Source organism: Pseudonaja textilis, chromosome 4, assembly GCF_049901715.1.
Source record: "Pseudonaja textilis isolate UNSWEBS1 chromosome 4, rPseTex1.2, whole genome shotgun sequence".
Taxonomy (NCBI): Eukaryota; Metazoa; Chordata; class Lepidosauria; order Squamata; family Elapidae; genus Pseudonaja; species Pseudonaja textilis.
In genome coordinates this window covers 80,222,649-80,249,560 of record NC_141993.1, presented here as the reverse complement: position 1 = coordinate 80,249,560, position 26,912 = coordinate 80,222,649, and the positions used below count along the sequence as shown (strand labels likewise).

At 36.5% G+C, this 26,912-nt stretch overlaps 1 protein-coding gene across 21 annotated transcripts in view; it reads right to left on the bottom strand.

The window, feature by feature from the left end:
- The window catches only part of NAALADL2 (N-acetylated alpha-linked acidic dipeptidase like 2), a 608,345-nt gene that overhangs the window by 180,496 nt on the left and 400,937 nt on the right, over nt 1-26,912 (bottom strand). For all 21 annotated transcript variants that reach the window (XM_087933480.1, XM_087933485.1, XM_087933494.1 and 18 more), the window contains one exon: nt 24,002-24,130. In XM_087933480.1, the coding sequence (XP_087789606.1) occupies nt 24,002-24,130 (129 nt within the window). The remainder of the gene's footprint in view (nt 1-24,001; nt 24,131-26,912) is intronic.

Genomic DNA, 26,912 nt, shown 5'->3' with positions numbered 1-26,912 from the left:
AACACATCTCTCCCTGACTCCATTACCACAGTAAGAGACTACCATGTTTACCAATCAGATTGTGAAATCCGTAGAGGAGGTGGTGTTGCTATCTTCTATAAAAACTCCTTACATCTAAAAAACATCCAAGTTACCCAACAGCTTGCTCTTCCTGAGACCATCGTCTGTGAACTGTCCTTAAATATCACATTTTGATTCTTACTATGTTACAGTGCCCCTGATTATGACACTGAACATGTAAATAAGCTAAATTCACTACTAACATGGGCAACATCCTGCCCACATGCTTTTATCTTTCTTGGTGACTTCAATTTACCTCACATTAACTGGACCCTAAACGAATGTAAAACTGAACCCATACATGCAACCTTCTACAATGCTGTAACAAACCTGGGATTGGAACAACTAGTAACCAACAATACTAGACTTAACAACTGCCTCGATCTCATCTTCTGCAATAGTTTGAATTCAATTTACTGAATAAAAATTAAAGAACCCTTTTCCAATAGTGACCACAGCATGATTGACTTTTGCCTCAATATGTGTCCACACAAAAATCAACACAACGATGTGATCCCCAATTATAGCTTCAAAAAAGACAACTATGCTCTTATAGACAATGATCTCTCATCCCTTGATTGGCAATCTCTATTCACTGGATGCAATACTGTTGAAGACCATTACAACATATTTTTACTTGAAGTCAAAAGAGTCATCAAACTATATGTACCAACAACACCCCCCCCCAAAAAAAACAAAACAGATTACCCATAACAATAAGGAAGCTTCAATCCAAAAAGAGATCACTTTGGTGGAAAAACAAATCTGGTCATGTTGCCAACTTCAAAAGCAGATACAAAAATTTATGCCACCAGATAAAGACTGAATGCACCAATTATCACATTAAACAAGAGGAAAACCTTGTATGCACCAATTCCACCCTCGCTTTCTACAATTTTGTAAACAACAAACTAAAAGACTCAAGGTCCATCCCACCCCTGAAAGGACCTAATGGTAAAGACTGCAATGATGACATCATTAAAGCCAACCTCTTTAACACATTATTTGGCTCAGTATTTGTAAACAGCAATGGATCATGCCCAGTATTTCCTAGTCAAACCACAGAAAACTACAATGATCTAATACATATCGATTTTACAGAAGACAATGTTGAAAAAACACTGCGCTATCTAAAACTATCTCTATCTGTTGGACCAGATGGAATATGTGTCTACTTCTTAAAAAAGCGATCCACTGCCATAGCTCTAAGCATAAACTTTGAAAAAAATCTTTCAGGACCAGCTCCTTGACAAAACTATGGTCACAAGCCACGGTCATCCCCATCTTCAAAAAGGGAGACCCCAGCCTAGTTGAAAATTACAGACCAATCTCTTTATGCTGTGTCATCTGTAAAGTCATGGAATCAATTATTAACCAATCCATTATCCTCCATTTAGAGACAAACAACCTACTCTCTAATAAACAATTTGGTTTCAGAAAAAAAAACTATCCTGCAATCTGCAACTCTTACACTGCAAAAACATATGGACTACACAACTCGATCAGGGAAAAGCAATAGATGCAATCTACATAGACTTCTGTAAAGCCTTTGATTCAGTGGTACACAACAAACTACTCCTAAAACAAAAATCTTATGGTATCTCTGGAAACCTGCACAACTGAATAGAAACATTCCTGTCAAACAGACAACAAATGGTCAAAATTGGAGTGTCCTATCAAATTCTGTACCTATGTGATCATTTTAAGAGCAACTGCATTCTCTTCACTGATGATGTAAAGCTATTCAACACCACAGACAATACTGCTACCCTTCAAAAAGACCTCAACTATGTATCAGAATGGTCAAACAAATGGCATCTTCAAATCTCTACAAACAAATGCTCTGTCTTACATATTGGCAAAAAAATAATAATAATCAGAAAATAAAATACAAGCTAAATAGTCAAGACCTTGTTGATGATCCAAACTCTGTCAAGGATCTTGGAGTACTCATCTCTAATGATCTAAGTGCTAGAGCCCACTGTAACTCCATAGCCAAAAAGGAGTTAAGGGTTGCTAACCTAATCTTACATAGCTTTTTCTTTAGTAATATTGCACTACTAACTACAGCATACAAAACATTTGCTAGACCAATACTCGAATAAACCTCATCAGTCTGGAACCCATATTACGTATCTTATATTAACCCAGTTGAGAAAGTCTAGAAATATTTCACAAGAAGAGTTTTCCACTCCTCTACTTGTTGCAGAATAATAATGCCACCAGACTCGAAATTCTAGACCTAGACAACCTAGAACTACACTGCCTTCAGTCTGATCTAAGTATAGTATATAAAATCATACATTGCAATGTCCTACTGTCAATGAATAGTTCAGCTTCAACCATAACAATACAAGAGCACACAATAGATACAAACTCAAGGTAAACTGCACCAAACTTGATTGCAGGAAATACGATTTCAGCAACAGAGTGATCAATGTCTGGAATACTCTACCTGACTCTGTGGTTTCTTCCCCAAGCCCCAAAAACTTTAACCTTAGACTTTCTACTATTGACCTCACCCCTTTCCTAAGAGTCTGTAGGAGGCGTGCATAAGTGCACCAATGTGCCTACCGTCCCTGTCCTATTGTTTCTTTTATTTTTCTTGTATGTATCCATGTATTCATAACTATGTTTTTACTTATACCTATTATCTTGTAAGCAATTGACAAACCATATAAAATAAAATAAAATACAATCTTGGTTCCATGTGAGGAAAATGGCCTGAAGAACTTTTCCCTCAGATCAGTCTGAAGAGGGAAGAGAAAAATACCTCAATTTTTTTTATCTTTGCTGCTTTTTCTCTGGGTGCCTCTTTCTCATCAGGGCTCCCTATCTTTTAGCTTTCTTATTTACTTTAACTCCTGGGCTTTGGCTCTTTTATTCATGCAGAAGTCCCAGGAGCCACCTTGTTTTTCCATCCTCCTACAAGTGGTGTGATTCAAATAATTTAACAACCAGTTTTTTGCCCTAATGATTTCTTCCAACAACCAGTTCACCAAACTGCTTAGAAAGTTAACAACCAAAGTTCTCCCAAAGTGGTGCAAACTGGCTGAATCTCATCTGCCTCCTATCCTTCTGTCTGATTGGCACCTGCCATTTGATTGGCAAGCTGAGAAGTGTGTGTGTGAGAGAGAGGGGAAAAAAATCACAAGTAATTATAACCTGCTGAGGCAGGCTGTCCTTTCACAATGAGGAAACATCATTTTTAATTTCTCAAGAAGCAGTGAAGTATAATTGAGAATCAAGTACAGTTTTCTTTCCAATGAGGTTCTTCCGATTCAGCCTTCTACAGGTTGCGTGCCTTCCAAAGGTGAAGATTTCAGCTTCCAGCATTCCTTTGCCTGATTAGCCAATGCTGAGAATTCTGAGAATTGAAGTCCAATGTCTGAAGGGTGCCAAGGTTGGGAGTGCATTTTCTGGAGTCCAAATGGATCATATTTGTTAGGGCTAATGGGAATTGTGGTCCAATAATCAGTAATAAAGCAGATAGGGAAAGGCCTTAAAGTTCTGATCCCATAAGAGACTCAGTGGTAAGATAAGAATTCATTATTGTTAGGAATGTAAGTCACCTAACAGTTGGGTTGGAAAATATATAAACCAGGATAGACATTTTCATACTGTCTCTTTAAGGGAATGCTAAAATTTTAATTGGGTGTGGTTCCTCAAATGGCCATAAGATGGAGCCAGAAACCTGGGTTGTTCTGTTCTGTTGTTGCTGAGAGTTTTGCCATTCCTGCATTTCCCTATTGACTGTTGCTGATCATCATTATTCTTGGATTTGATGTGAGTCTGTTACTGAACTGTTTATGATACTGGACTTTGTTATTTCAATTATTCCTGGACTGAAAACTGACTGATTTAACCGTGTATCACTTGGACTGCTTGTTGGACTTTGCTTAACCGTTTACTGGAAGTAAAAACCTACATTTTACTATACAGTGTATCTGTGTGCTGGTTGTGTGTTATTCTTCACCACTCTCACTACATCTCCCTGTGTGCGCTCATTCTCCTAACGGGGAATTACCTCAACAATTATTTCTCTGGTGTCCAAAAAAATTAGCCTAAGAAGTTGACTGGGGTATAACATATTGACACAGTTTGAATGTATAATGTTGGATATACTTAATTCATACACTCTTACAGAGATGCTAATTTTTTATTTCCCACAAAAATTCTACTCTCTGACATATGCTACAAAGGCTTCTGAACATGCAAATTGGCAAGAAAAAAACCCCATGCATCTTGAAAATGATAATGATAAAAATAATAATCCAAATCAAATAGGATTAATACAGTGTCTAAAGTCTTAAGTAGATAATAAAAGGAATCATTTTAAAATAAAGCCATACCAGGAAAACCACAAGTCATTTCATCCCATTTCTCTTTTTTCTCTGTGTCTCTGGAGTATAGTCCCTTAAAGGTCACATTCTCTCTATCTCAGCTTCTTCTTAATATCATGCAACCCCTTTTTTAAAAGGTCACAAATAGGATCTTCAAGAAAAAATCTTCCTCTTTCAGCATTGCAGAGAAATGGAGAAACAGAGGAGTGGAAAAAAAGATAACAGAATTCATTCTGCCCCTCATCACTCTTCCATTCAACCTAACGTGATGGAAAAAGTGTGCAGTTAAACTAAGAAATGTCTTCTACAGAAGTTAATTTTAGCACTTAGCATAATTTGGAAACCTGCATCTATATCCAGGAAGATTTTCAAACATCCAGGTCACAGTTGTCCCAAAGCAAAAGGCAACTAAACTTTCCTGTGGGGGCGGTGGGGGGGTTCCCCTTGAAAATGTTTTGCTTCTCATCCAAGAAACTTCTTCAGTTCTGGCTGAATTATGGGGAATATAAGGATTTATGTTCTTTACAGTCCCCTGGGCATCAGCACTCTGAAGGTTGGTTGTTAGTTCTTTGAGAGTCATTGAGGCCACTTGGGGTTTATCTGTATCCTCAGGATCACCTGAATCAGAGGGAAATGGGCAACCTTCAACCTACCAACCTACCAAGAGGGAAACCTTCTTGGTACTGCTAAAAGGATAGTGAGTCCACTCTAATGTTCTGAAGAAACCATCAAGACCAGAATGAAATTGATTTGAAGGGAATGAGTCTTGCCAACTCCCGGTGAATTACTGCATTCTGCCTTAGGACCTGGGGTTTGGCCAAATCCAGTGAATGAGTTACCAAATTTCCATTTTTATATTTGCAAGAAATGTCCTTTAAGTATGGTCACTGATATCACATTGCCTATTCTTCTTGCTATATTTTATGCTACTGTAAGCTTATTGAAAAAAGTTATCTGAAGAATGAGGTGCCTGAAGTGATAATATCCCGAAAGACTGCAGTTAATGAGGCATGATTTCTTACTTGAGTTAAATTAATCCATTTGAAACATTAAAGTTCATACTTCCTTCTATGCGGTTGCTTAGATTCTTGGTGTCATTCAAATTCAATTTATGGGGGGCGGGGGGACACCTCTTTTTGATTTAATCTAAATGCTTCAAGGTTTGCTAGCTGCCTATAACCCCTGGTAATAAGAAGTAGCTTGCTTTGTTAATTCTTCTGAAATTAGTTAAATTTTTATGGTTCAGATTTAGCAGCAAAATAACAACAACCTCCAAAACTATATGACCCTAAGGAAGAAATGGAGAGAATCCAGAAATAACGTAACTGAGGTATAACCATGCAAAAGTGTGCTACTATGGATTGTCATGCAAAGACAAGATTGTTATTTCATTAAGCTCATGGGACAAGTATCATCCAAGTCTATAAAGGAAAAGCTTATTCTGCCATTAGGACAAAAATGGATATCCTTGATTGGTTGATTGGTTTGGTAACAAAACACTCCTGAAGAAATAACAGGAAAAACACTATAAAATGGGCAATTGTTTTTAACAATGTTTTGCTGACGCACTTAAAAAAAATGTAATAATTTCCATTGGAAACTTGCTTATTTACAGAATATGTACCTTGGCCATTCTCAGAATACCCTTCACTCTTTTTACCAGTAGGATCTTCGTCAGGCTCAAATATATATTTTTATAAACTAATATGACTGGTGGAACTTTCTGTAGTATGTTTTTGTTTCATTGTTTTATTGTTTTATAACTATAGTTTATAGTTAATGGTTTTATTGGTGTTGAGAGTCACCCTTAACTGTTTAAGATGGGCGCCCATGCAAAACTTTTAAATAAATAATTCCAACTTTTTTAAAAAATAAAAAAATTAAAAGTGAGGTGGGGCAGATAGTCTTTTGATTCATATTGACTTCACATGGCTACTACGTATTAAATCTAAGTGTTTAAAATAAATCCAAAAGGGCATTGCACCCTGAGTGCCTAGTGCCACTCTCTGGGGGAGATGGGGAGATAAGAAATCTGAAATATAAAGATGGATGGAAGGAAGGAAGGAAGGAAGGAAGGAAGGAAGGAAGGAAGGAAGGAAGGAAGGAAATTTATTTCTTAGATTTTTCAGGTTGACTAATTTCAAGTATTCAAGGCAGTTTACAAGGCAAGATAAAAAAATATGGGGTAACAATAAAGGAGTAAAATAGCAAACTTTTGTCCAAAGAATAGAAAAAGGAAAATACTGTGTTTCTCCAACAATACGGCCTCCATCAATAGGAAGGCCCAGCATGATTTCTAGGCACGAGGTGAAATTAAGCCCTGCCCCCAAAATTTAGGCCTATTTAATCCATGCATTTCCCCGCCATTTCTCACATCATTCATTAAAACTACATGAAGTCAAGAGAAATGGGGGGGAAGGGGAGGGAGAAAACTTGCCTTTAGGAGCACCCTGCAGGTAGCCTAGGCTAGAATACCCCAATCTACTATCGATAGAACATCGGCTGATGGAAGCGCCCCAAAGGCAGAGTCACTAGCCGCTTCTATCGGCCGGTAGAAGTGGCTTCGTAGCGAGGGGAGTGTGTGTGGGGCGCTCACCCTGAGGCCACTTCTACCAGCCAATAGAAGTAGCTGATGACTCTGCCTTTGGGAGCTGCTATCGGCCAATAGAAAAAGCTTCGTGATTAGGAGAGTGCACATGGGGCGCTCCTGTCAGGAGTACTCCACGGGCAGCAACGCCTCGCCCTGAAGTGGCTGGTGACTCTACCTTCAGGGAGCTTCCATCAGCTGATAGAAACAGCTTCATGGCGAGGGGATTACACATGGGCACTCACCCTGAGGCTGCTTCTACCAACCGATAGAAGTGGCTGGTGACTCTGCCTTCGGGGAGCTTCCATTGGCCTATAGAAGCAGCCTTGTGGAGAGGTGAGTATGCATGGGGCGCTCTAGGTTGGGATGTGTGTGGGGGAGGAAATTAAGTCACCCTCGAAAAGACGTCCTAGCCGTTTTTTCAGGGCTCAAAGAAAAATAAGACCCAGCCTTATTTTATGAGAAACATGGTAGTATTAGTGTCTTATGGAGTTCATAAAACCTGACCAGGTTTTCCTGAAAATGCCAAATGTTTTTCACCCTTCTTGAAGGATGGCAAGCTCCATGGGATCTTTGAAAATCTTATGTAATCTGTCTGCAATTTGCTGCAAGGGCACTTCTGACCAGCCAAATGGCGAATTGGGAGGCCCTAGACCCCCCCCCTTAATTGGACCTTCACATGGATCTTGTCTTTCATGCATGACAAAATGTCATGACAAAAAGAGTAATTCTACTTTTCTTTCTTTATTGCTCTTTCTTTTTTTCTTTTACTATGATCTCCGTATGCAACTCTAAATAAATTATCCCAGAGGAGGTAGCCCTTAATAGAAAAGAGTTTTCCATCACTTCAAAAGATATGTCTAGTCCCATGTTAATAAAATGAGCAAACAAATCAAGGAAAAAATGGTATCACTCCAAAAAATGGGAACTTTGGAAAATTAAAATACAAATGATCTGCATATTATAGTGATACAAGTTAAGAGACACAGTGAAAAGAAAGGAATTAAGTGTAAATATAAAAAAAAACCAAACTAATAGCAACAGACACAGTCACCAATTTTAGTACTGACAATGAAAATATTGAATTATTGAATAGCTTCTCCCTTTTCGAATCAACTTTTAACAACAAAGGAAGAAATATGCCATAGACTATCACTTGGTAGAAATGAAGACAATATATTCAGATGCTGTGATGTGTCTATATCTACAAAGATCAGAGTGGTACAGATAATGGCTTTTCCTATGAAGCTATAGAAATGAAAGTTATAAGCAGGATAGAAAGCATATTTATGCTTTTGAACTTTGAGGTAGTATAGAAGACTTGAGATTACCATGGAGAACCAAGACAACAAAGAATTAGATAATTGAACAAATTAACCCAGAGTTCTCTCACTCAAAGTTACAGGCTGAAATTACCATATTTTGGATACATTATGCAAACTCCTAGCACTCTGGACTAATTTACAATGCTGGGAAAGACGTAAAGAAATAGAAAAAGAGGAGAACGAGCAGCAGGGTAGATGAACTTAATTTAAGCAACAACTGGAAGAACATTGGAAGATTTGAATGTCCAGTTTGGGGAGAAAATATCCTGGAGGAAAAAAAACAAAACAGATACCAGCTTGATGGTATATAATCATACTCTCAGTTTTTCATTCTTCTTCAACAATAAACTTATTTCATTCTTTTTCTGCATTACTGCAATATGCAATAAAATGCAATACACACGACCAGCAAATTCTGTGATTGTAGGGCACACCATAGGGTAGATGAAATCAGTCTTAAAGCATGAATCCATTTTAAAAAACAGTATATGTGGAATACCATGTTATTTTATCTATATATTTATCTGCCACCTTTCAGAACAAATATTTTCCCAGAGTTATAAGACAAAAGTGCAGACAAAGCAAAATAATCAAAAACTCAATAAGAACAGAGTTGGTTACCCCTCAGCCAGTGGTGGGATTCAATTTTTTTTTTACTACCAGTTCTGTGGGCATAGCTTGGTGAGGATGGCAGGGGAAGGATACTGTAAAATCTCCAGTCAGAGGTGGTATTTGCCAGTTCTCCAAACTACTCAAAATTTCCACTACCGGTTCTCCAGAGCTGGTCAGAAATTGCTGAATACCACCTCTGCCCTCAATCCACATATTATGAATTGTTCTAATGAGGGCTGTCAAACTCGATTTCATTGAGAGCTGCATCAGGGTTGTGTTTGACTTTGGGGGCCAGGATGGGCGGGGGCAGGGTGGGCATGGCCAGATTGAGGTCACTAATGTCGGGGGCGCCTGTAGAGCCCTGATAACTCTGCCAGCGAAAATGGGCTCTTGAGCTCTGATTTTGGCTGCGATGGCCTCCTGCAATCCTCTGCCAGCAAAAATGGGGCACGGGAGGGCCACTGTCCTATTGAGCTCCATTTTTGCTAGCAGAGGCACCACAGGCCATTCCTTTGTGGTTTCCAGGGCCAGATCTAAGCACCCTGCAGGCTGCATCCTGCCCGTGAGCCTTGAGTTTGACACCCCTGTTCTAATGCAAATGTCAACTCATAAAATATTTCTATGGTCTTTTAGTGTTGCCAAGAGAAAGGGAGTGGGGAGCAGTGCGACAGCTCACAAACCAAAACTGCATTCCATAAATATTTTCAAAGATAGTAACTAGGTGACCGAAATTTCTGCCCTGCAAAATTCTAACTGGAGAGCATGACTGATGACTCTTGGATATGGATGTGTCCCACTGGAGAATATGAATTATGATACACCCAGGGGGTGGGGGGAAAACCTGGGTCAAGGGTGACAATGAATTACATGTCTCAGAGTCAGCTACACCCAGGCAATGCCACACCTTTTAACTCCTAATAAATCCTTTTGATGCTTTGGAAGTTTGCCTCGAGACTCATGATTTAAATGGGGTTAAGTGCCGGAATCCTGTCAGCTAACATTGGCTAGAATACTTGTAGGTCCAATAGAATGCATTCTTAGAACACAATGGTTTAGATTTCTTTTTCTGAGGTTAGTTCAAAACAATAGTTTTGATCTATAAAATCGAAAATGCATTGAAGCCAGTTTTATTGTAAGATGCCTAGAGTCGCTTCACAGAGTGAGATTGGAGGCATATGAATTTAATAAATAAAAATGTAAGTCACATTGTGTCAAAAATCTCCCATTCTTATATGAGTCCAAATAAACCTGAAACTTTCATATAAGTACATGAGCAGGTAGACCCATCCATCATAGTTATTCCTAGCTACTGCTATATCACTGCCACTGGCCATCATTAGTAATGCTGCTTATTGCTATACTCTGGCTGTTTGCCGATGGCACTGCTGACATATGTACAGAGATTCAGCAGGTTCTGACCAGTTCTGGAGAACCGGTAGCAGAAATTTTGAGTAGTTCAGAGAACCGGCAAATACCACCTCTAAATGGAGATTTTGTAGTATCCTTCCCCTGCGATGCCCACAAAGCTACGCCCACAGAACCAGTAGTAAAAAAAATTTGAATCCCACCACTGAATACATAGGGCATGCCATCTAAATATGCCAAATGTAGCTCCAAGGCTAGATGCAAGTATTTCCTGGCATTGCTTGTTTAAATATAATATTTCTTATATATGATGCAATCTATAAATAGTCAGGTTCTGCCCTGAGATACATAATAATTCCATTCTCATTATGATGGAATTATTTTGAATTAATTTTGAATTTCCATGTGTTGGCACTAGTTTTATCCATCATCACCATCATTGACCAACCCAAAGATTTTTGGAGCATTTCAAAAAGTAGAGCTGATGCCCTGATGCACAGGAATGGCTCAGCTGAAATAGGAAGTATTTATATACTCCTCCTCCCAGGAAATAATTTATTGGTTAGTCTAGATGGGACGAGCCTGCAATTCAATAGTTCACCACCAGTGGGTTAAGTTCTGAGGGGTCCTTGGTGCTCTCTGAGCTTGGTTGTTTCAGCTTCACTTCGAGTATCTTACTAATAAATCACTCTACTGACAATTGGTATGGTGAAATTTATTACAGCAGTTCCAGTCCTGATAAGCACGATGTGGGGCTTTGGTGATATCAGTTGGTGGGAGTTTATGATTCTGATTCAGATAGAGGGGGGAAGGAATAGGATGTAGGTAAGGATAGAGAAGGGATAGATAGCATGGGGAGAGAAAGGAATGTAAATAAAGATTAGGCGATGACAAATAGGCATGGAGAGGAGGTGTGGGAGTAGATAACCCCTCTATCTGAATCAGAATCATAAACCCCCACCAACTGATATCACCAAAGCCCCGCATCGTGGTTTACATCAACACCGCGGTCTGGAAATAAGCCTGATGACTGATTAGTGTCCATGTGCTCCTCAGCTGTCTAGCTATCTCAACAATTCAGCATAAACAACAGTCTTCCACACATCCATCAATCCCGCAGCCCCAGTAATATGTTGGGCTCGGAGTGAGTTTCAGACGTGAGTAAATTCACAGAGCCTGACAGGTTGTTTTCTTGCAGATGTTTTATTATCTAACTAGGTAACATCATCAGTGTTAGAAGGAAGTGCAGTTTGAGAGTAAACACTACTACCCACTAGCCCTGCTTATGTTCCCTACTTGGGTAATGAACTGTCTGCAAGCAAACAACTAAACTCAGAGTACTAAGGACCCAACAATTCAACCCTGAGCTAGAAATATTTTCTTCTAGGAGTAAGCTTCACATTGAACCATATACAAATTTGTATAATATGAAGCGTGATTATTTCCCTCTAATGAAAGTGAAGTCCACATATCCTAAAGTGGCATTCAGCAAACTCCTTTCAATAATTCAAATTGTGCAATGGAGTTGTTTTCTGGTCCAGGTGGCACCTCTCTTACCTTCTTCAAGTTCAACAGAACCATCAAAGGTATCCAATCAATCAATCAATCAGAATAGAGCTAGAAGGGTCCTTGGAGGTCTTCTAGTCCAAGCTCCTGCTCAAGCAGGAGACCCTATATTATTTCAGACAGGTGTCTGTCCAGTCTTTTCTTTAAAACTTTCAGTGAGAATTCACCTACAACTTCTGAAGGCAAGCTATTCCACTGTTCTCACTATTAGGCAGTTCCAGGTTGCTTCTCTCCTTGACTAGTTTCCATCCATTGTTTCTTGTCTTGCCTTCGGGTGCTTTGGAAACATAAGCTGACCCCTCTTCTTTGTGGTAGACTCACCAATACTCAATAATAAATTAATATATACTCAATAATAAGTTAATAAATAATAAACACTCAAATAAATCCCCTCAACATCATTCCAAGAAGAACATAAGATGTGAATGGAAGATTGAGGAAGTATAGTTTTACTTGTGTCCCTCCAGATCTCTATTATTCAGCTGATTCGTATGTCCTAACATACTGGTGATTTGGGAACGATATAAAGCTAGACATGAGTTAGCGCTGGATCTCCTTCTGAAATTCTTCTCCTCATAAGATCGGCTGAAAACACAAGGATGCTTAGATCACATAGTTTCCAGCTTTTCAAACAGTACCTCACTGAAGTTTGCTTGGATCGTCTAACCCTATTTCCTTGGCAGACACCTTTTGAAAAAAAATGTCTTTCATGTAGCAGACTGAAATATACTAAAGGACTTCTCTGTATGTAAGAGAGACAAAGAAAAGAAGAAGTAGTCTTGTTTGGCATTGGAAATTATACCTGAAGTCCCTTGGGAATCTTAGTAATGTCATGATTTTATGAATTTTTCCCCTCCCTAATTTCTGCTGAGCGTTTCAGCATCTGGAAAATAACCCACAAAAAGGCATTCTAACAAAGGAGCGAAGATAACTGCCTGAAAATATTCAGAAGGGCCTCTCAAAATAGAGCCTAAGAAATAGAGCTTTTAAAATAGATTGAGGCAAAACAGATTTTGAAGTTGCCATAGCAGTTATATTTCAAAAGAAAAAGGAAGATTTGAAGAGCCTGACCTTTGAATTCTGAAAGGCTTTTATAGGGAAACTTTGAAAAATATAAACCCTGTTCCTTCTAGTTTCTTTTTTGGCTCTCAGAAAATTGAGCTCAAAATGCGATTCCTAGGAACATACCAAAGTCAATTTTAATTGTAATGTCATGTAGGCAATGATATCATTCAAGATAACTAAACTTCTTTTAAAAACTAAGGAACAAAAAAAAAGTTTTGTTTGACATTATGAATAGCGACAGTTTTTCCTATTTAAATTTTCTTTTTAATAAAAAAAGATGACTAAATCTCACTAATAGCTGCAAAGATACATAGGAAAAAGCCTGTTAAAATACAGTCTTTTCTAAGCAATGGAATGTATTTTAAAAAAATAAATAGCAATATCAAATAAATGGCACACAGAGTAATTTTGATTTTTCAGATGGGAGTAGAAATAGCACAACAGCATTAAGAGATAAATTAGTGTGTGTGTGTGTTTGTGTGTGTGTTTGTTAAAAAACATCTAGATGGTAGCTTCACTGTAATTACCATTTGTTACCATCTTTGCTGGCTTTCTACATTCAATTCAATGGGAAAGCTGGCAAAGAGATCACAAATGGCACATTATTTCCTTGCTTAATGACACATGATGATTCAATTAATAAGGCAATCAGAACTGCTGGAATTTCTGTGAATGTGGCCAAGTCACATACATGACACTTAACAATCACGTTGTTTAGTGATGGAATTTCTGGCCCCAATTACCATCATTAAGTGACGAGTACCTGTATTGGTTCTCATGAGCACCAGGCAAAAGTACTTGGTCAAATAAATTTAAATTCCTCCCATGATTTAATTAGTTATTGACTCCAGTTGCAGAGAGTGACAGAGGAGAAAATATAGAATTTTTTAATACTGTTCTAGTTACGTTTGTTGTAGCGTAAGTTTCCCTTTATTGTAAATTGTGGTTTCACTGAACTGTTAGGAAATTAGTTGCCATTCATCTCCCTCATTGTTAGGATATATTTTCTTGGTTTGGACTTATGGAAAAATAGCTCTCACGTGACTAAAAACTGCTTCACCCCCAGTTACCGGTATATTGTTGTTGTGTGTATCCTGTTAGGACTGCAGAGACAGAAATTTTTTTTTTTTTTAATTTGATTTGATTTGTCAATCGCTTACAAAATAATAGGTATAAATATAAACAAGAGTAAGAATACAGAAACAGGTATGATTAAATTGGGACAATAGGACAGGGACAAGAGTCACGATGATGCACTTATGCATTCCCCTTACAGACCTCTTAGGAATGGGGTGAGGTCAATAGTGGTTAGTTTGAGGTTAAAGGGGGGCGGGGTTAGAGGATGTAACAACAGAGTCAGGTAGTGCATTCCAGGCATTGACCACTCTGTTGCTGAAGTCGTACTTTCTACAATCAAGTTTGAAGCTGTTTACATTGAGTTTGTATCTGTTGTGTGCTCTTGTATTGTTGTGGCTGAAGCTGAAGTAGTCATTGACTGGTAGGACATTGTAGCAGATAATTTTGTGTGCTACGTTTAAGTCTAACTGTAGGCGGCATAGTTCAAAGTTGTCCAAGCCCACCATTTCAAGCCTGGTGATATAGGGTATTCTGTTATGAGCAGAGGAGTATAGTACTCTTCTTGTGAAATACTTCTGGATGCGCTCAATTGTATTAATGTCTGATATGCAGTGCGGATTCCAGACAGATGAGCTGTATTTGAGTTTTGGTCTAGTAAAGGTTTTGTATGTCCTAGTTAGCAATTCAATATTTCCCATGCTGGGAAAGAGTAGCACAAACAAACAAGCAAATAAACGGATGTTTTCATCTTGTGTATATTGTACACACTAAACACAAATCATACTCCTATTTCTGAATTAACATACTTTGATTCAGGTCTACACTGAAGACTTAATACGAATGGTGACAAGGATATGGTAAATGAAGCTCATCTCTACACATTACAGTTCTTGTATATTCCTAAAACACATATTCCCAGATCTAACTGCCAACACTTTAATTAGCACAATCATTTATGAAAAATATCAAGTACTGAGACTACCATTATGAAGTAACACAGAGCAGTTACACCAGGGGTGTCAAACTTGGGTAATCACGGTGGCATCACATGATGTATCGGGACTTTTTTCTGCTTTGCTAAACTGGGGCGGGGGCAGGACCAGCATATGACACATTCGGCCCATGGCCCATGAGTTTGACACCCCTGAGTTACACATATGCATCGAAACCCCAATCAAGATTACCTCAGTGGATGTGATTTAGCATTAAAAAAAATCTGTTACATTATTTGGAGATCTCATTTGGGAAAGCTTTAGCTGTATGAAACATACTAAAAGTTCCTATGTTTTTTGTGCAGGTGGATAAAGACCACTGTAACTGCAAGGAAATATTGCATACTAGATGAGCTTGGAATGGAACAACTCATCGTGCCCAACTAAACATGACCAACTCACCATGGGACAATTCAAAAATTCAATTTAATTATTTAAAATATTTTTTTAAAAAAAATAATCTTTCTCATTCACATTTCATTTTTGTCCATTCTTTGGCATCATTTCTGTAATGATACTATTCCACCATTTCTTCAATATTAGTGTAACTCTTGTCCCGTGGTTAGTTATCCTGTGGCAAGTTGGCTGTGGCAGATTGGCCATAGTGAATTGGTCACTGGAGTTGGCTGCGGCAAGTTGGCCTAGGTTTAATGGGCTAGCTCTGCAGCATTTGTTTTATGGAATGGGAAAAGTAACTTTTCTTTTTTAAAATGTGGATCTTATTTATTTCAATATACTAGTAAGATGTCAAGGTTCCCCAAGATTATTTGTTGTTTTTGTTTTACCAAAGCCAACCCTACTGGCATATAAATTAATGGCTCAGTCAGAGTAACTTTTGTGCTTCTGAAATGTAAATTTGAGACTAATGAATTAATGGTCTTATTTAGAGGATTTAATTTCCTCCCCAGCCAACATAGACTTTTCCATTATAAGGTGCCAAATAAATGATGATTCATTAAGGCAGCAAGCTGACAATGGCACCTTCGTTTATAGAACACTCAGAGACAGAAATATAAATTGGCAGAATCTCCCTCCCATAAAATGGGCCATAATTAGCATGGCTGAAAAGAGTTCACACATGCTCTCAAAGATCTCAGAACATTTGAATTCTAATTTGGCTTCACAACCTAAATATTTAAATCTGCTTCTTTATTTTTTTTTCCCAAGGTTTCAGTCAGAATAATTTAGCAAGCCCAGAAAAAAAAAAAAAGTATTTTAAAGTTATTTCTTTGCCAAGGCACAACACTAGTTGTAACTGATTGAAGAAATGAAGATTGCATGAAGGATATGCAATAATTTGGCTTTTGAGAAGGGCCAAGTGTTTATTCCAGATGATTGCTGTAAATGTCCTATTTTATTTCTTTTTATAGATAGTGCTATAAATTATTTCAAGCACAAGAGTGCACTAGGCTTCAGACATCCTCCAAATGGAGATGTTCAAAACAAAGCTGAAAAAATACATATATAAAGGAACTCAGTTAACAGAAATAGGACACCGCTAATTATTTATTTGAGATTTCTATTTATTTGAAATACCTTTTAGCCCTTCCTTTAAATAACAAGAGATACAATGCTAACATTCTTATGGATTTATGGTTTTATTACATTGTGTTTACTTATAGCTTATTTTTAATGATGTTTTTCCATTTTTATTATTTTCTTTTTTAAAAAGAAAACCAGTTAACATTAGAATATGGGGAGATCAAGAATTCTAGTGCTGCATTTGGCACAAAGTCAGCCACGTGACCTTCGGTATCACTTTTTTTGAATGCCAAGGAGGAAGGCAGTAGCAAACTACCAAAATCTTGTCAAGAAAATTGAAGGAACAAGTTCAGGCAATCACCACTCAAGACCACAAAAAGTTTCTTTAACTTGTTCTTCCTCTAGTTTAGTTTCCAATAAATAACCATACAATTTTTTAATCACCTTTTCATCAGTACCTGTCAAAATCTTATCTGTCAGTCAATTTGTCATAAAATCCTTCTGTTTTGAGATCTTCAGCATACCTTGAATGTATTTGCGCATATGAAAACCAATTCATCTTTATACCTTGTTCCTCTAGATTTTGCATCGATTTCAGTTCACCCTTTTCATCCAATATTTCCCCATATCTAACTGTTTGTTCCTTCTTATATATTATATGATAGGAAAATGCTTCAATACTCGATAACCAGACTAGAATTTTCAAATAACATTGTCTTTTAATTTTCTCCCAATTTAACCACAGAGACTCCCGTATATGATGTCTTCTAAAGTAGCCCTGTTTTTTAGTTCCCTTATACCATAGAGAAGCATGCCACCCCAACAGCAAATCATGTCTTTCTAATGTCAACAATCTAGTATTTCTTAATGTTATCCATTCCTTAGCCCACATCAAGTTCGTAGTTTGGTAGTACAATTCCCAATTAGGCAAACCAAATCCTCCTCTAATTCTAGCGTCTTGCAAAAGTTTTAACTTTATTCTCACTTTCTTACCTTGCCATATATATTTCAAGACAATTTTATTTAAATCTTCAAAATAGTCCTTTCCAAGCCTAATTGGTATTGTTTGAAACAGGTATAAAATTCTAGGCAGGATATTCATCTTGATTGTTGAGATTCTCTCTATTAATGACAATTGTAGATTTTCCCATTTCGTCAAATCTAACGCTATCTGTTGTTTAAGTTTAATGTAATTATTCTCTTTTAATGTACTGTATCTTGCTGTCAAATGTATCCCCAAATACTTGACCTTGTTCGTGACTTGAATTTTCAATAGGTCTGCCATTTCTTCTTTTTGTCTTAATAGCATATTCTTTGTCAAGATCTTTGTTTTATCTTTATTTATTTTCAAACCAGCCACCTTACCATATACCTCTATCTTCCAATAATTTTGGTGCTGTTTCTAAAGGATCTTCTAATATGAAAGCCAAATCGTCCGCAAAGGCTTGCAATTTAAATTCTTCTTTTTTAATTTTCATTCTATTCATACTCTTATCATCTCTAATATTAGTATTCAACACTTCCTAAGTTAATACAAATAGCAAAGGTGATAGTGGGCATCCTTGTCTTGTACCTTTTCTTATATTGATGGGATCTGTCAATTCTCCCTCTATCATTACCTTTGCCATTTGCTTATGGTATATGGCTTCTATTGCTTGAATGAATTTTCTGGCAAAACCCATCTGTTCCAATAATAATAACACGAATCTCCAATTCACATTATCAAATGCCTTTTGTGCATCTAAAAATATCAATGCCATTTGTTTTTTGGGGTGTGCCTCATAATATTCCAAAGTATCCAAAATTACTCTCATATTATCTTTAATTTGTCTCTTTGGCAGAAATCCATTTTGGTCAGGATAAATAAAATTATTTAAGTATTTTTTAAGTCTTTCTGCCAAAATCGAAACAAAAATTTTATAGTCTGCATTTAGTAAAGAAATAGGTCTATAGTTCTTAATTTGCAGTGGATCAGCCTCTTCTTTTGGAATAAGTGTAATATAGGCGTCTGACCATGTTTTAGGTATCTTCTTCTTTAACATAACTTAATTCATGACTTCTAGCAGTGGAAGGCTCAGTGATTCTTGTAATGTTTTATAAAATTCTGCCGGAAGCCCATCTGGTCCTGGTGCCTTTCCATTATTTTGCTTCTTAAGAGCTTCAGTTAATTCCATCATTGTTATATTGCTTTCTAACATTTTTTCAGCCTCTTTAGGTATCTTAGGTAAATTAGCATTCTGTAAATACTGTTTGACTCTTTCCTCATCAATATTCTCTTGCGAGAAGTCTCGAATAATTTCCTTTTTCTCTTTGTCTCTTTGTATTTAATTATGTCCAATTTTAGTTTAATGTCTTTTTTCTGTGGCGTTTTCTGTAGTTCTTTTTCAAGTCTTTTATGCTCATCTTCTAGAACTTTAGTGGCTTGCCTTTTCCTGATGTTCCTTTTCCTTGTATAGTCTATTATCAAGCCTCTGGCATATGCCTTCATTGTGTCCCAAACATTGTGAGTTGAAGTATCTTCTTTTTTATTTTCTCTAAAGAAGAAGGCCAATTCTTTCTCCATCCGCTGTGTGAAGTCTTTTTCCTTTAAAATAGTATTATTTAACATCCATCTCGATCTTCTTTTTTGTCCTTTCCATTTAATTGTCATTGGATTGTGGTCTGCCCAAGTACTTGTTTCAATGTTTGTTTCTTGAATGTTAGATATTCGTTCTGTTGAGATCCAAATCATATCTATTCTGGACCAGATAAGTGTTCATTTGAGTAAAAGGTATATTGTTTGGTTTTAGCATTTCTTTCTCTCCATATATCTTTTAAGTTTGTTTCATCTATCATTTAAAAAAAAAGATTTAGGGAGAGTCTTTCTGTTTTGCTTTGTTGTTGTGGCTGTATAGTCCAATTTATTGTCTACAATTCCATTGAAATCTCCCATCATAATTATATTAACATAGTCCAGTCCAATTATTTTCATGTGTAGTTTTTTTGTAGAATTCTTCTTGTTTATTGTTCAGAGCATAAATTGCAATCAGGAGTGTTTTCATATTGTTGTCCATTATTTCCACCATTAATACTCTTCCATCTTCATCAGTATGAATCAATTTTGCTGAGATGGTCTCCTTAATATATAAAACCACTCCTCTTTTCTTACATTGAGTCAAAGAAGTAAGTATTTTCCCTAACTTTGGCTGTACCAACAGTAGTTCATATTGTTTTTTAATATGTACTTCTTGTAGACAAATTATATCAAATTTTTATTTCTCTAATTTATGGAAAATTTTCCTTCTTTTAGCAGCTGAATTAAGTCCATTTATATTCATTGTAATCAGTTTTTTCTCTTCCATGATTATATTTTGTAGTTAGGTTTGGCAGCTCTCGTAGATCTTGGGTCACGTTGTTCTTTGATTTCCACCTGTCCACCTACTGCGCCTTCTTCTTTTTCAGTCCCCATTTGGTCCTCTTGAAATTCAATTAGTGAGATCTCTTTTTCTGCCTCTTCCTCTCTCCTTCCAAAAAATTCTGCGTAAAATGATTCTGCTTTCTCAGTTGAATCAATTCTATGTCTCTGTTCTTGCTATGTGAACATTAGCCCTTCTGGAATCAGCCATCTATAATTCACCTCTTTTTTTCAATAACATTTTAGTCAGGAATCAGTATTCTCTTCTCATCTCTCTCACTCTTCTAGGTATTTGTTTTAAAACCACAATCTCCTTGCCTTTGTATTTCAACATTTTCTCTCTTACCACTTGTAATGTTTGTGTTTTAATGGCTTGGGGGAAGAATTTTGAATATGGGATTGATTTAGAGAAATGGAAAAAAATTGTGGTCTCAAAATTATAAAATGACAATGTCAACAGCATATAAAGAAAATTTGTATAAGATGTTTTACAGGTGGCATTTCCCCCCGACAAGAATAGCAAGAATGTTCAAGAATAAATCCAAAAAATGTTGGAAATGTCATCAGATACCTGACTCTTATTACCGTATGTAGTGGACTTGTGAGGAGGCTAGAAAATATTGGGCTAAAATACGCATGTGGTTGGAAAAAATGACAAAGAAACATATAGACTTGAAACCAGAGTCTTTTTTATTGGGAATTTTACCTGATACATACAGTAAAGATTTAAAATATTTGATTGTAAATGTATTAACAGCCGCTAGGATTGTATTTGCTAAAAATTGGAAAAATGAGAAAATACCATTACAGGAGGAAATTATTAAGAAAATATTGGAATGTGCTGAAATGAGTAGATTGATATTTGAAATTAGAGAACAGGAGGATAAACAATTTTATAAAATTTGGGACTTTTTCTATCAATGGTTAGATAATAAAATACAATAATAGAATACTTAGAATTTCAGAAAATAATGAATACATAAAGACGTATTTCTTTTTTTTTGTTATTATATTTATAAAATGTTTTAGGATAGATTTGGGGACAATTATATGAATTGTTATAAAATAAACTAAGTAAATTATAGTTATCTCGCAAAGTATGAATGAACAAAATTATAGTCAAATGACTGATTAATAGTGATACTAGGGTATTCAATTTTTGATTGATAATATGAGTTATTATGCAATGTAACTGTAATTGAGACTATGTAATGAATGCACACAAAAAATTGTAAACCAACCGACACACTGCTTGTATATTTATGAAAGAAAGTTGGATGTTTTTATGTTTTGTTTTTGTTTGTCTTTAAAAACTAATAAAACTTGTTTTTTTTTTAAAAAAAAAAAGACCACAAAAAGTGAAGTGAAGTGAAGTGAGGTCAGGTGGGGTGGATGGCAGAGGTGGTATTCAGCTATTTCTGATGGTTCTGACCTACCGGTAGCGGAAAATTTGAGTAGTTCAGAGAACCGACAAATATCACCTCTGACTGGCCCTGCCCACACTCCCCTGTCATTACCTCTCCTATATTCCCTTGTTTTTTAGCTCATCTGATTCGCACAGCAGAATGGATTGCCACACCTCAGCTGAGCTAAAAAAACAACTCAGCTCACCAGCTCCGACACAGAGGGAGTTTTTGAGCCTTGCGCAGGCACGCAAAACCCACCACTGGTAGGGAGAGGAGGGGAGAGGATGGAAAGGGAGGAGAAGAGAAGAAACAAAGCAAACTAATATTTGTTTGTTTGTTTGTTTGTTTAAAATGTTATACTGTAAATAACAATAACCTGTTGGGAAAAAAAAATGTCTTCAAATACAAATATAATGGAACACAGGAAAGATCTATCTCCTAGTCTATTAAGTTCCAAATAATAAATTTTTCTACCATCCCCAACAAACAATATAATTTGGTAAAGATTATTGCTTTTTTCTATAAATATTGTTCAGCAGGAAAAAAATTATAGCAATCCAGCATGATTCTCATATTGTTATCTTGCAACTGCTTCTACTGAGGTCTTTTTTCATTGTGTTTTAGAAGACAAATGATGGATGGATACAACAACCCTCATGGCATAACTTTTTCCACTTCTCATTGGCATTACACAAAGTAGTTTTTTCCTACTTATTTCTGATGCAATTTCTCTGTTGCCTTAAATTAAAGGAGAAAATTGTTGTCTTATTAGGGTTGTTAGAGCCACAGTGGTTTGAATGCAGTACTTCAGGCCACTTCTGCTGACTGCCAGCAGTTCAGCAATTCGAATCTCACCGGCTCAAGGTTGACTCAGCCTCCAACCTTCTGAGGTCAGTAAAATGAAGACCCAGATTGTTGGGGTGCGGTATGCTGATTCTGGGAACTGCTTAGAAAGTGCTGTAAATAGTGGTGAGATTTACATTTTTTTTACTATTGGTTTTGTGGACGTGGCTTGGTGGACGTGGCGTGGCTTGGTGGGTGTGGCAGAGGAAGGATATTGTAAAATCTCCATTCCCATCCCATTCCAGAGGAAGGTTACTTCAAAATCCCCATTCCCTCACCACTCCTGGGGGAAGGTTACTACTGAATAGTACCTCTGGCTGGAAAGCACTGGAAAGCACTATATAAGACTAAATGCTATTGCTAAGTGCTAATGTTCCTTTTTAATGTTCCTGATTTCAGATGGATCAGATAGCCAATTATTTAATATAGAATAGAATAGAATAGAATAGAATAGAATAGAATAGAATAGAATAGAATAGAATAGAATAGAATAGAATAGAATAGAACAGAATACTTTATTGGCCAAGTGTGATTGGACACACAAGGAATTTGTCTTGGTGAAAATGCTCTCAATATACATAGAAGAAAGATACATTCATTAAGAATCAAGAATCATAATGTACAACACTTAATGATAGTCATAGGGTACAATCAATAATCAAATCATACTAGGAAACAGCCAATATAAATCGTAAGGATACAAGCGACAAAGTTACAGTCATACAATCACAAGTGGGAGGGGATGGGTGATAAGGAGTAATGAGAAAATTAATAGTAATAGTAGTGCAGACTTTGTAAATAGTTGAACAGTGTTGAGGGAATTATTTGTTTAGCGGAGTGATGGCTTTCAGAAAAAAACTGTTCTTATGTCTAGTTGTTCTGTGTGCAGTGCTCTATAGTGTCATTTTGAGGGAAGGAGTTGAAACAGTTTATGTCTGGGATGTGAGGGGTCTGTAAATATTTTCACAGCCCTCTTTTTGACTCGTGCAGTATACAGGTCCTTGACTGAAGGCAGGCTGGTAGTAATTGTTTTTTCTGTAGTCCTAATTATCCTCTGAAGTCTGTGTCTGTCCTGTTGGGTTGCAGAACCAAACCAGACAGTTATAGAGGTGCAGATGACAGATTCAATAATTCCTCTGTAGAACTGTATTAGCAGCTCCTTGGGCAGTTTGAGCTTTCTGAGTTGGTGCAGAAAGAACATGTGCTTTTTTTGATGATGTTTTTGATGTTAGGTGTCCATTTTAGGTCATGTGATATAGTAGAACCTAGAAATTTGAAGGTCTCTACTGTTGATACTGTGTTGTCTAGTATTGTAAGAGGTGTAGTATGGAAGGGTTTCTTCTAAAGTCTACCACCATTTCTATGGGTTTGAGTATGTTCAGTTTCAGATTGTTATGGTTACACCACGAGGCAAGTTGTATAACCTTCTGTCTATATGTAGATTCGTTGTTGTCTCGAATGAGACCAATCATTGTTGTGTCATCTGCAAACTTCAGGATTTTAATAGATGGATCGTTTGAGATGCAGTCATTGGTATATCGGGAGAAGAGAAGTGGAGATAGCACACAACCTTGGGGGGGCCCTATGCTGATTGTACAGGTATTCACCTGCTGCTTTCTGTCTGTTAGGAAGCTTATGATCCACTTACAAGTGTGTTCAGGTACCGCTAGTTGGTTTAATTTACTTAGAAGAGCGTCTATCATGGTATATTGATTTTTATGGTGGAATGTATACTATCCATAAGCATTTCAGGGTTTAAATATTTAATTTATATTTATCATTTTTGCCCATTAGTTTTGGAACTGTCCTGAAAACTTACATTAAATTTGAATTGTCATATCACACCTACTTCCTATTAGACATGCAATACAAGAAGATACTCACCTTTGTAACTTCAATTACTAGTTGCTGAACAGAAGGAGATGCTATGGAATATAAAATGCCTTCGCCTCTTATTGGATCATGGAGATTCACATATGCCACAGCATTCCTCTGGAGAACTTTCCTAAGGTCCTAAAACACAAACATGATTAATAAGCCAGATCCTAATTAAGACCTGCATTCTTGTTATAGTCCTTTGAAATGTAGGAAAGGGGGAACACAAGCCATGTTTTTCCACCTACTTTAATTCCTCACATAACATTTAATTCAATTTTTATAGAATATCATTTTAGGAACTTGAAAGGAAGTCTTTCTTTAATTTCTCTCTTGTGGGGTTATAATTCTATTTCTCAAATGAACAAAATGAAAAATGAGGCCAGAAGGATTTAAGAATGACTACAGTTCTAAGCATTGAATCAAAACATTACTTCCTCTGAAATAATAGGAAGTCTCTTTTTGTTTTTGTTTTGTTTTTTGGAAAAAAAATGTCCCTGTTCCTCATCAAGCTTCAAATATAGGAATTATATTGTGCTTGATGTTTCCAACCAGGCCCCCATATTGTAGATGTGAATACCATCGTTTCTCCAATGTTGTCATGTTGTTATCTTTTTTTTTTTTTTGTAAATTTTATTTGAGTTTTCACAAAAAGAAACACAATTAAAACATCTTTTTTGAAAGCAACATAATCCCGGGTTACATTTCTTCGTGCAGACACAATTACAAGTTCATGCTCATTTTTATATTCTATTCCATATCTTATTATAATTTTACATTTTTTACATAGCTTCTCCCCTCTTTTAATTTCCTCAATTTTATTATATTTATTTCATCTCAATTCAAATCATTATATTTATTTTTTTTGTCTGTCCTGTTTCAATTGTCTATTATCTTTTCTCATTAAACAAAATTTCTCCTATAGTTACTGATTGGAGTATGATGCCCCTAAAGTTATAACACTCAATATAATACATAGCTTCCATTCGGATTCTGTTTGGTACATTCTTAAACTGCACACAATATTCTTAAAAAATATATATATATAAATGTATATAATAAAAACAACATTCCATTCCAATTCAATTCTATCACTAATATTAAAATTCATTAAAGTCTTAAGATTTTTCACATTACTTTTCAATTAAATATCATACCTCTATAGGAACAATTATTAGCTTTCCATAATCAATTCCCCCCCTTCACTTATATTTTATAAAACATTGACTAATTAAAGTGTTCCCATTCCTTCCTAATTCAATTTTCTCATTTATTTTATTTCATTTACTTTATTCACAAACATTTCACTAAGTTACACTAACCATTCTATCCCTCATTCTAATCATATGTTATTTCCAATTTTCTAAAGTTATTTCTATTTCAAATATAACAACACAATCTCATGTACCTTTACAGAATCCCCCTTTCAGTTAAATTTTTAGTCATCATCTCTAAATAGGTCCTGTTTCTTTATATCTTGCTCCGGACCTTTGTGACTTCTTTTCCTTTCCTTCTTCCCTCTCTTCTTCTCCCTCCCCTTTTTATCCCTTTGTCTCTCTACGTCTACTTCCCTCTTCTGTATTCCCCTTTTCTGTTGTTTTCCAGTATTATACATATTTTTCAAATTATTTTTTCTTTTCTTTGGTTGTTTTTTAAAATCTTAAATTCTCCATCCTCTTTCCCCCCTTTCCTTTTTCTTCCCCACATAGAGTTACTTGTTCATTAAAGATGGCTTCTTCTTTGTCCCAGTCTTCTTGTTTTACAGTCTTTTCTTGTTGTTTCTCATAGTTCCAAATCTCCATTTCTAAGAATTGAAAAATGAAGCCAAAGCAACCCTTCCCTTCTTGTGCCTCTTTTTTGCACTTTTTAAGTTCCATTTTCAATTCATCGAAAAGTGATGCCATTGTAAAAAAATTTAAACAACCACCCGATTGATTTTAGTCATTCAAATATAATAGCCAAAAATCCAAAAGTCACCACGTAATCCAAATACATACAAACTGTTTTTTTTGCTCTTTCTTTTTTTCCCACTTTCTCTTCCTGGGGTTACTATTTAGTTGCAAAGTTTCAGTTAAAATGTATCTTTTAGAAGTCTTATTGAAATTTTACTTTAGATTCTTTTAAAGTCCAGGCAGTCTCCTCCCTCTTCCAGATCCTGCCGTTATTCTTTTTCTCTCCCTTCCTGCTTATAGAAGAAAAAGGTTTTAATATCCAGAAATTTTTATTGTCCCTTTGGCATTTAGTTATATTTTCAGCTTAATTGCCTGTTGATGCCAAAGCGGATTTTTCCAATTTCTTATTCTTAATTGTCAATATAAGGAAAGAGAGAGAAGGAAAAAAAAAGCCAAACCTTTCCCTTTTCACTTTCTTTCGCTGCTTCCAAATCTTTTTTGGGACCGATGTTATTTCTTGTAAAATTTAAATTCCAGGGTACCTTAGTTATTGCTTTTTCAACTTAGCCCAGTCAGCCAAAACTTTCACTTCTTATCTTCTTCCTGAACATTCTTTTCCGGTTGAGTACTTCTTTGAGATGGCCATTTCTGACCACCGCTCCTACCGCCTTCGGGAAAGGGAGTTTGACCAGCTGAGGAGAGATGTGGCTCTCCTCGACCCTGCTGGCAGTCTCCCCCTTCTTCAACACCTCAACGGGGTGGCTTAGCCCCGAAACCAGCTGGCTCGGGGCACTCCAGCGGCGAGCCCAGGCAGAAACCATGCACGATTGCAGATTTCTGTCTGTCGCCGAAGCCCTTCAAACCGGAAGTGCCGTCATTTTGTTATCTTTTTAAAAGCAAAGGCATATTTCAATTATTTCCCATTGCCTACCTAGTAATGAAGTATTTGTTCCACGAAGAGATTCTTCACATTGAGCAAAAGGGATATAACACAATTAAGTTTGATGTGATTTGAAGTGGAACTGAAG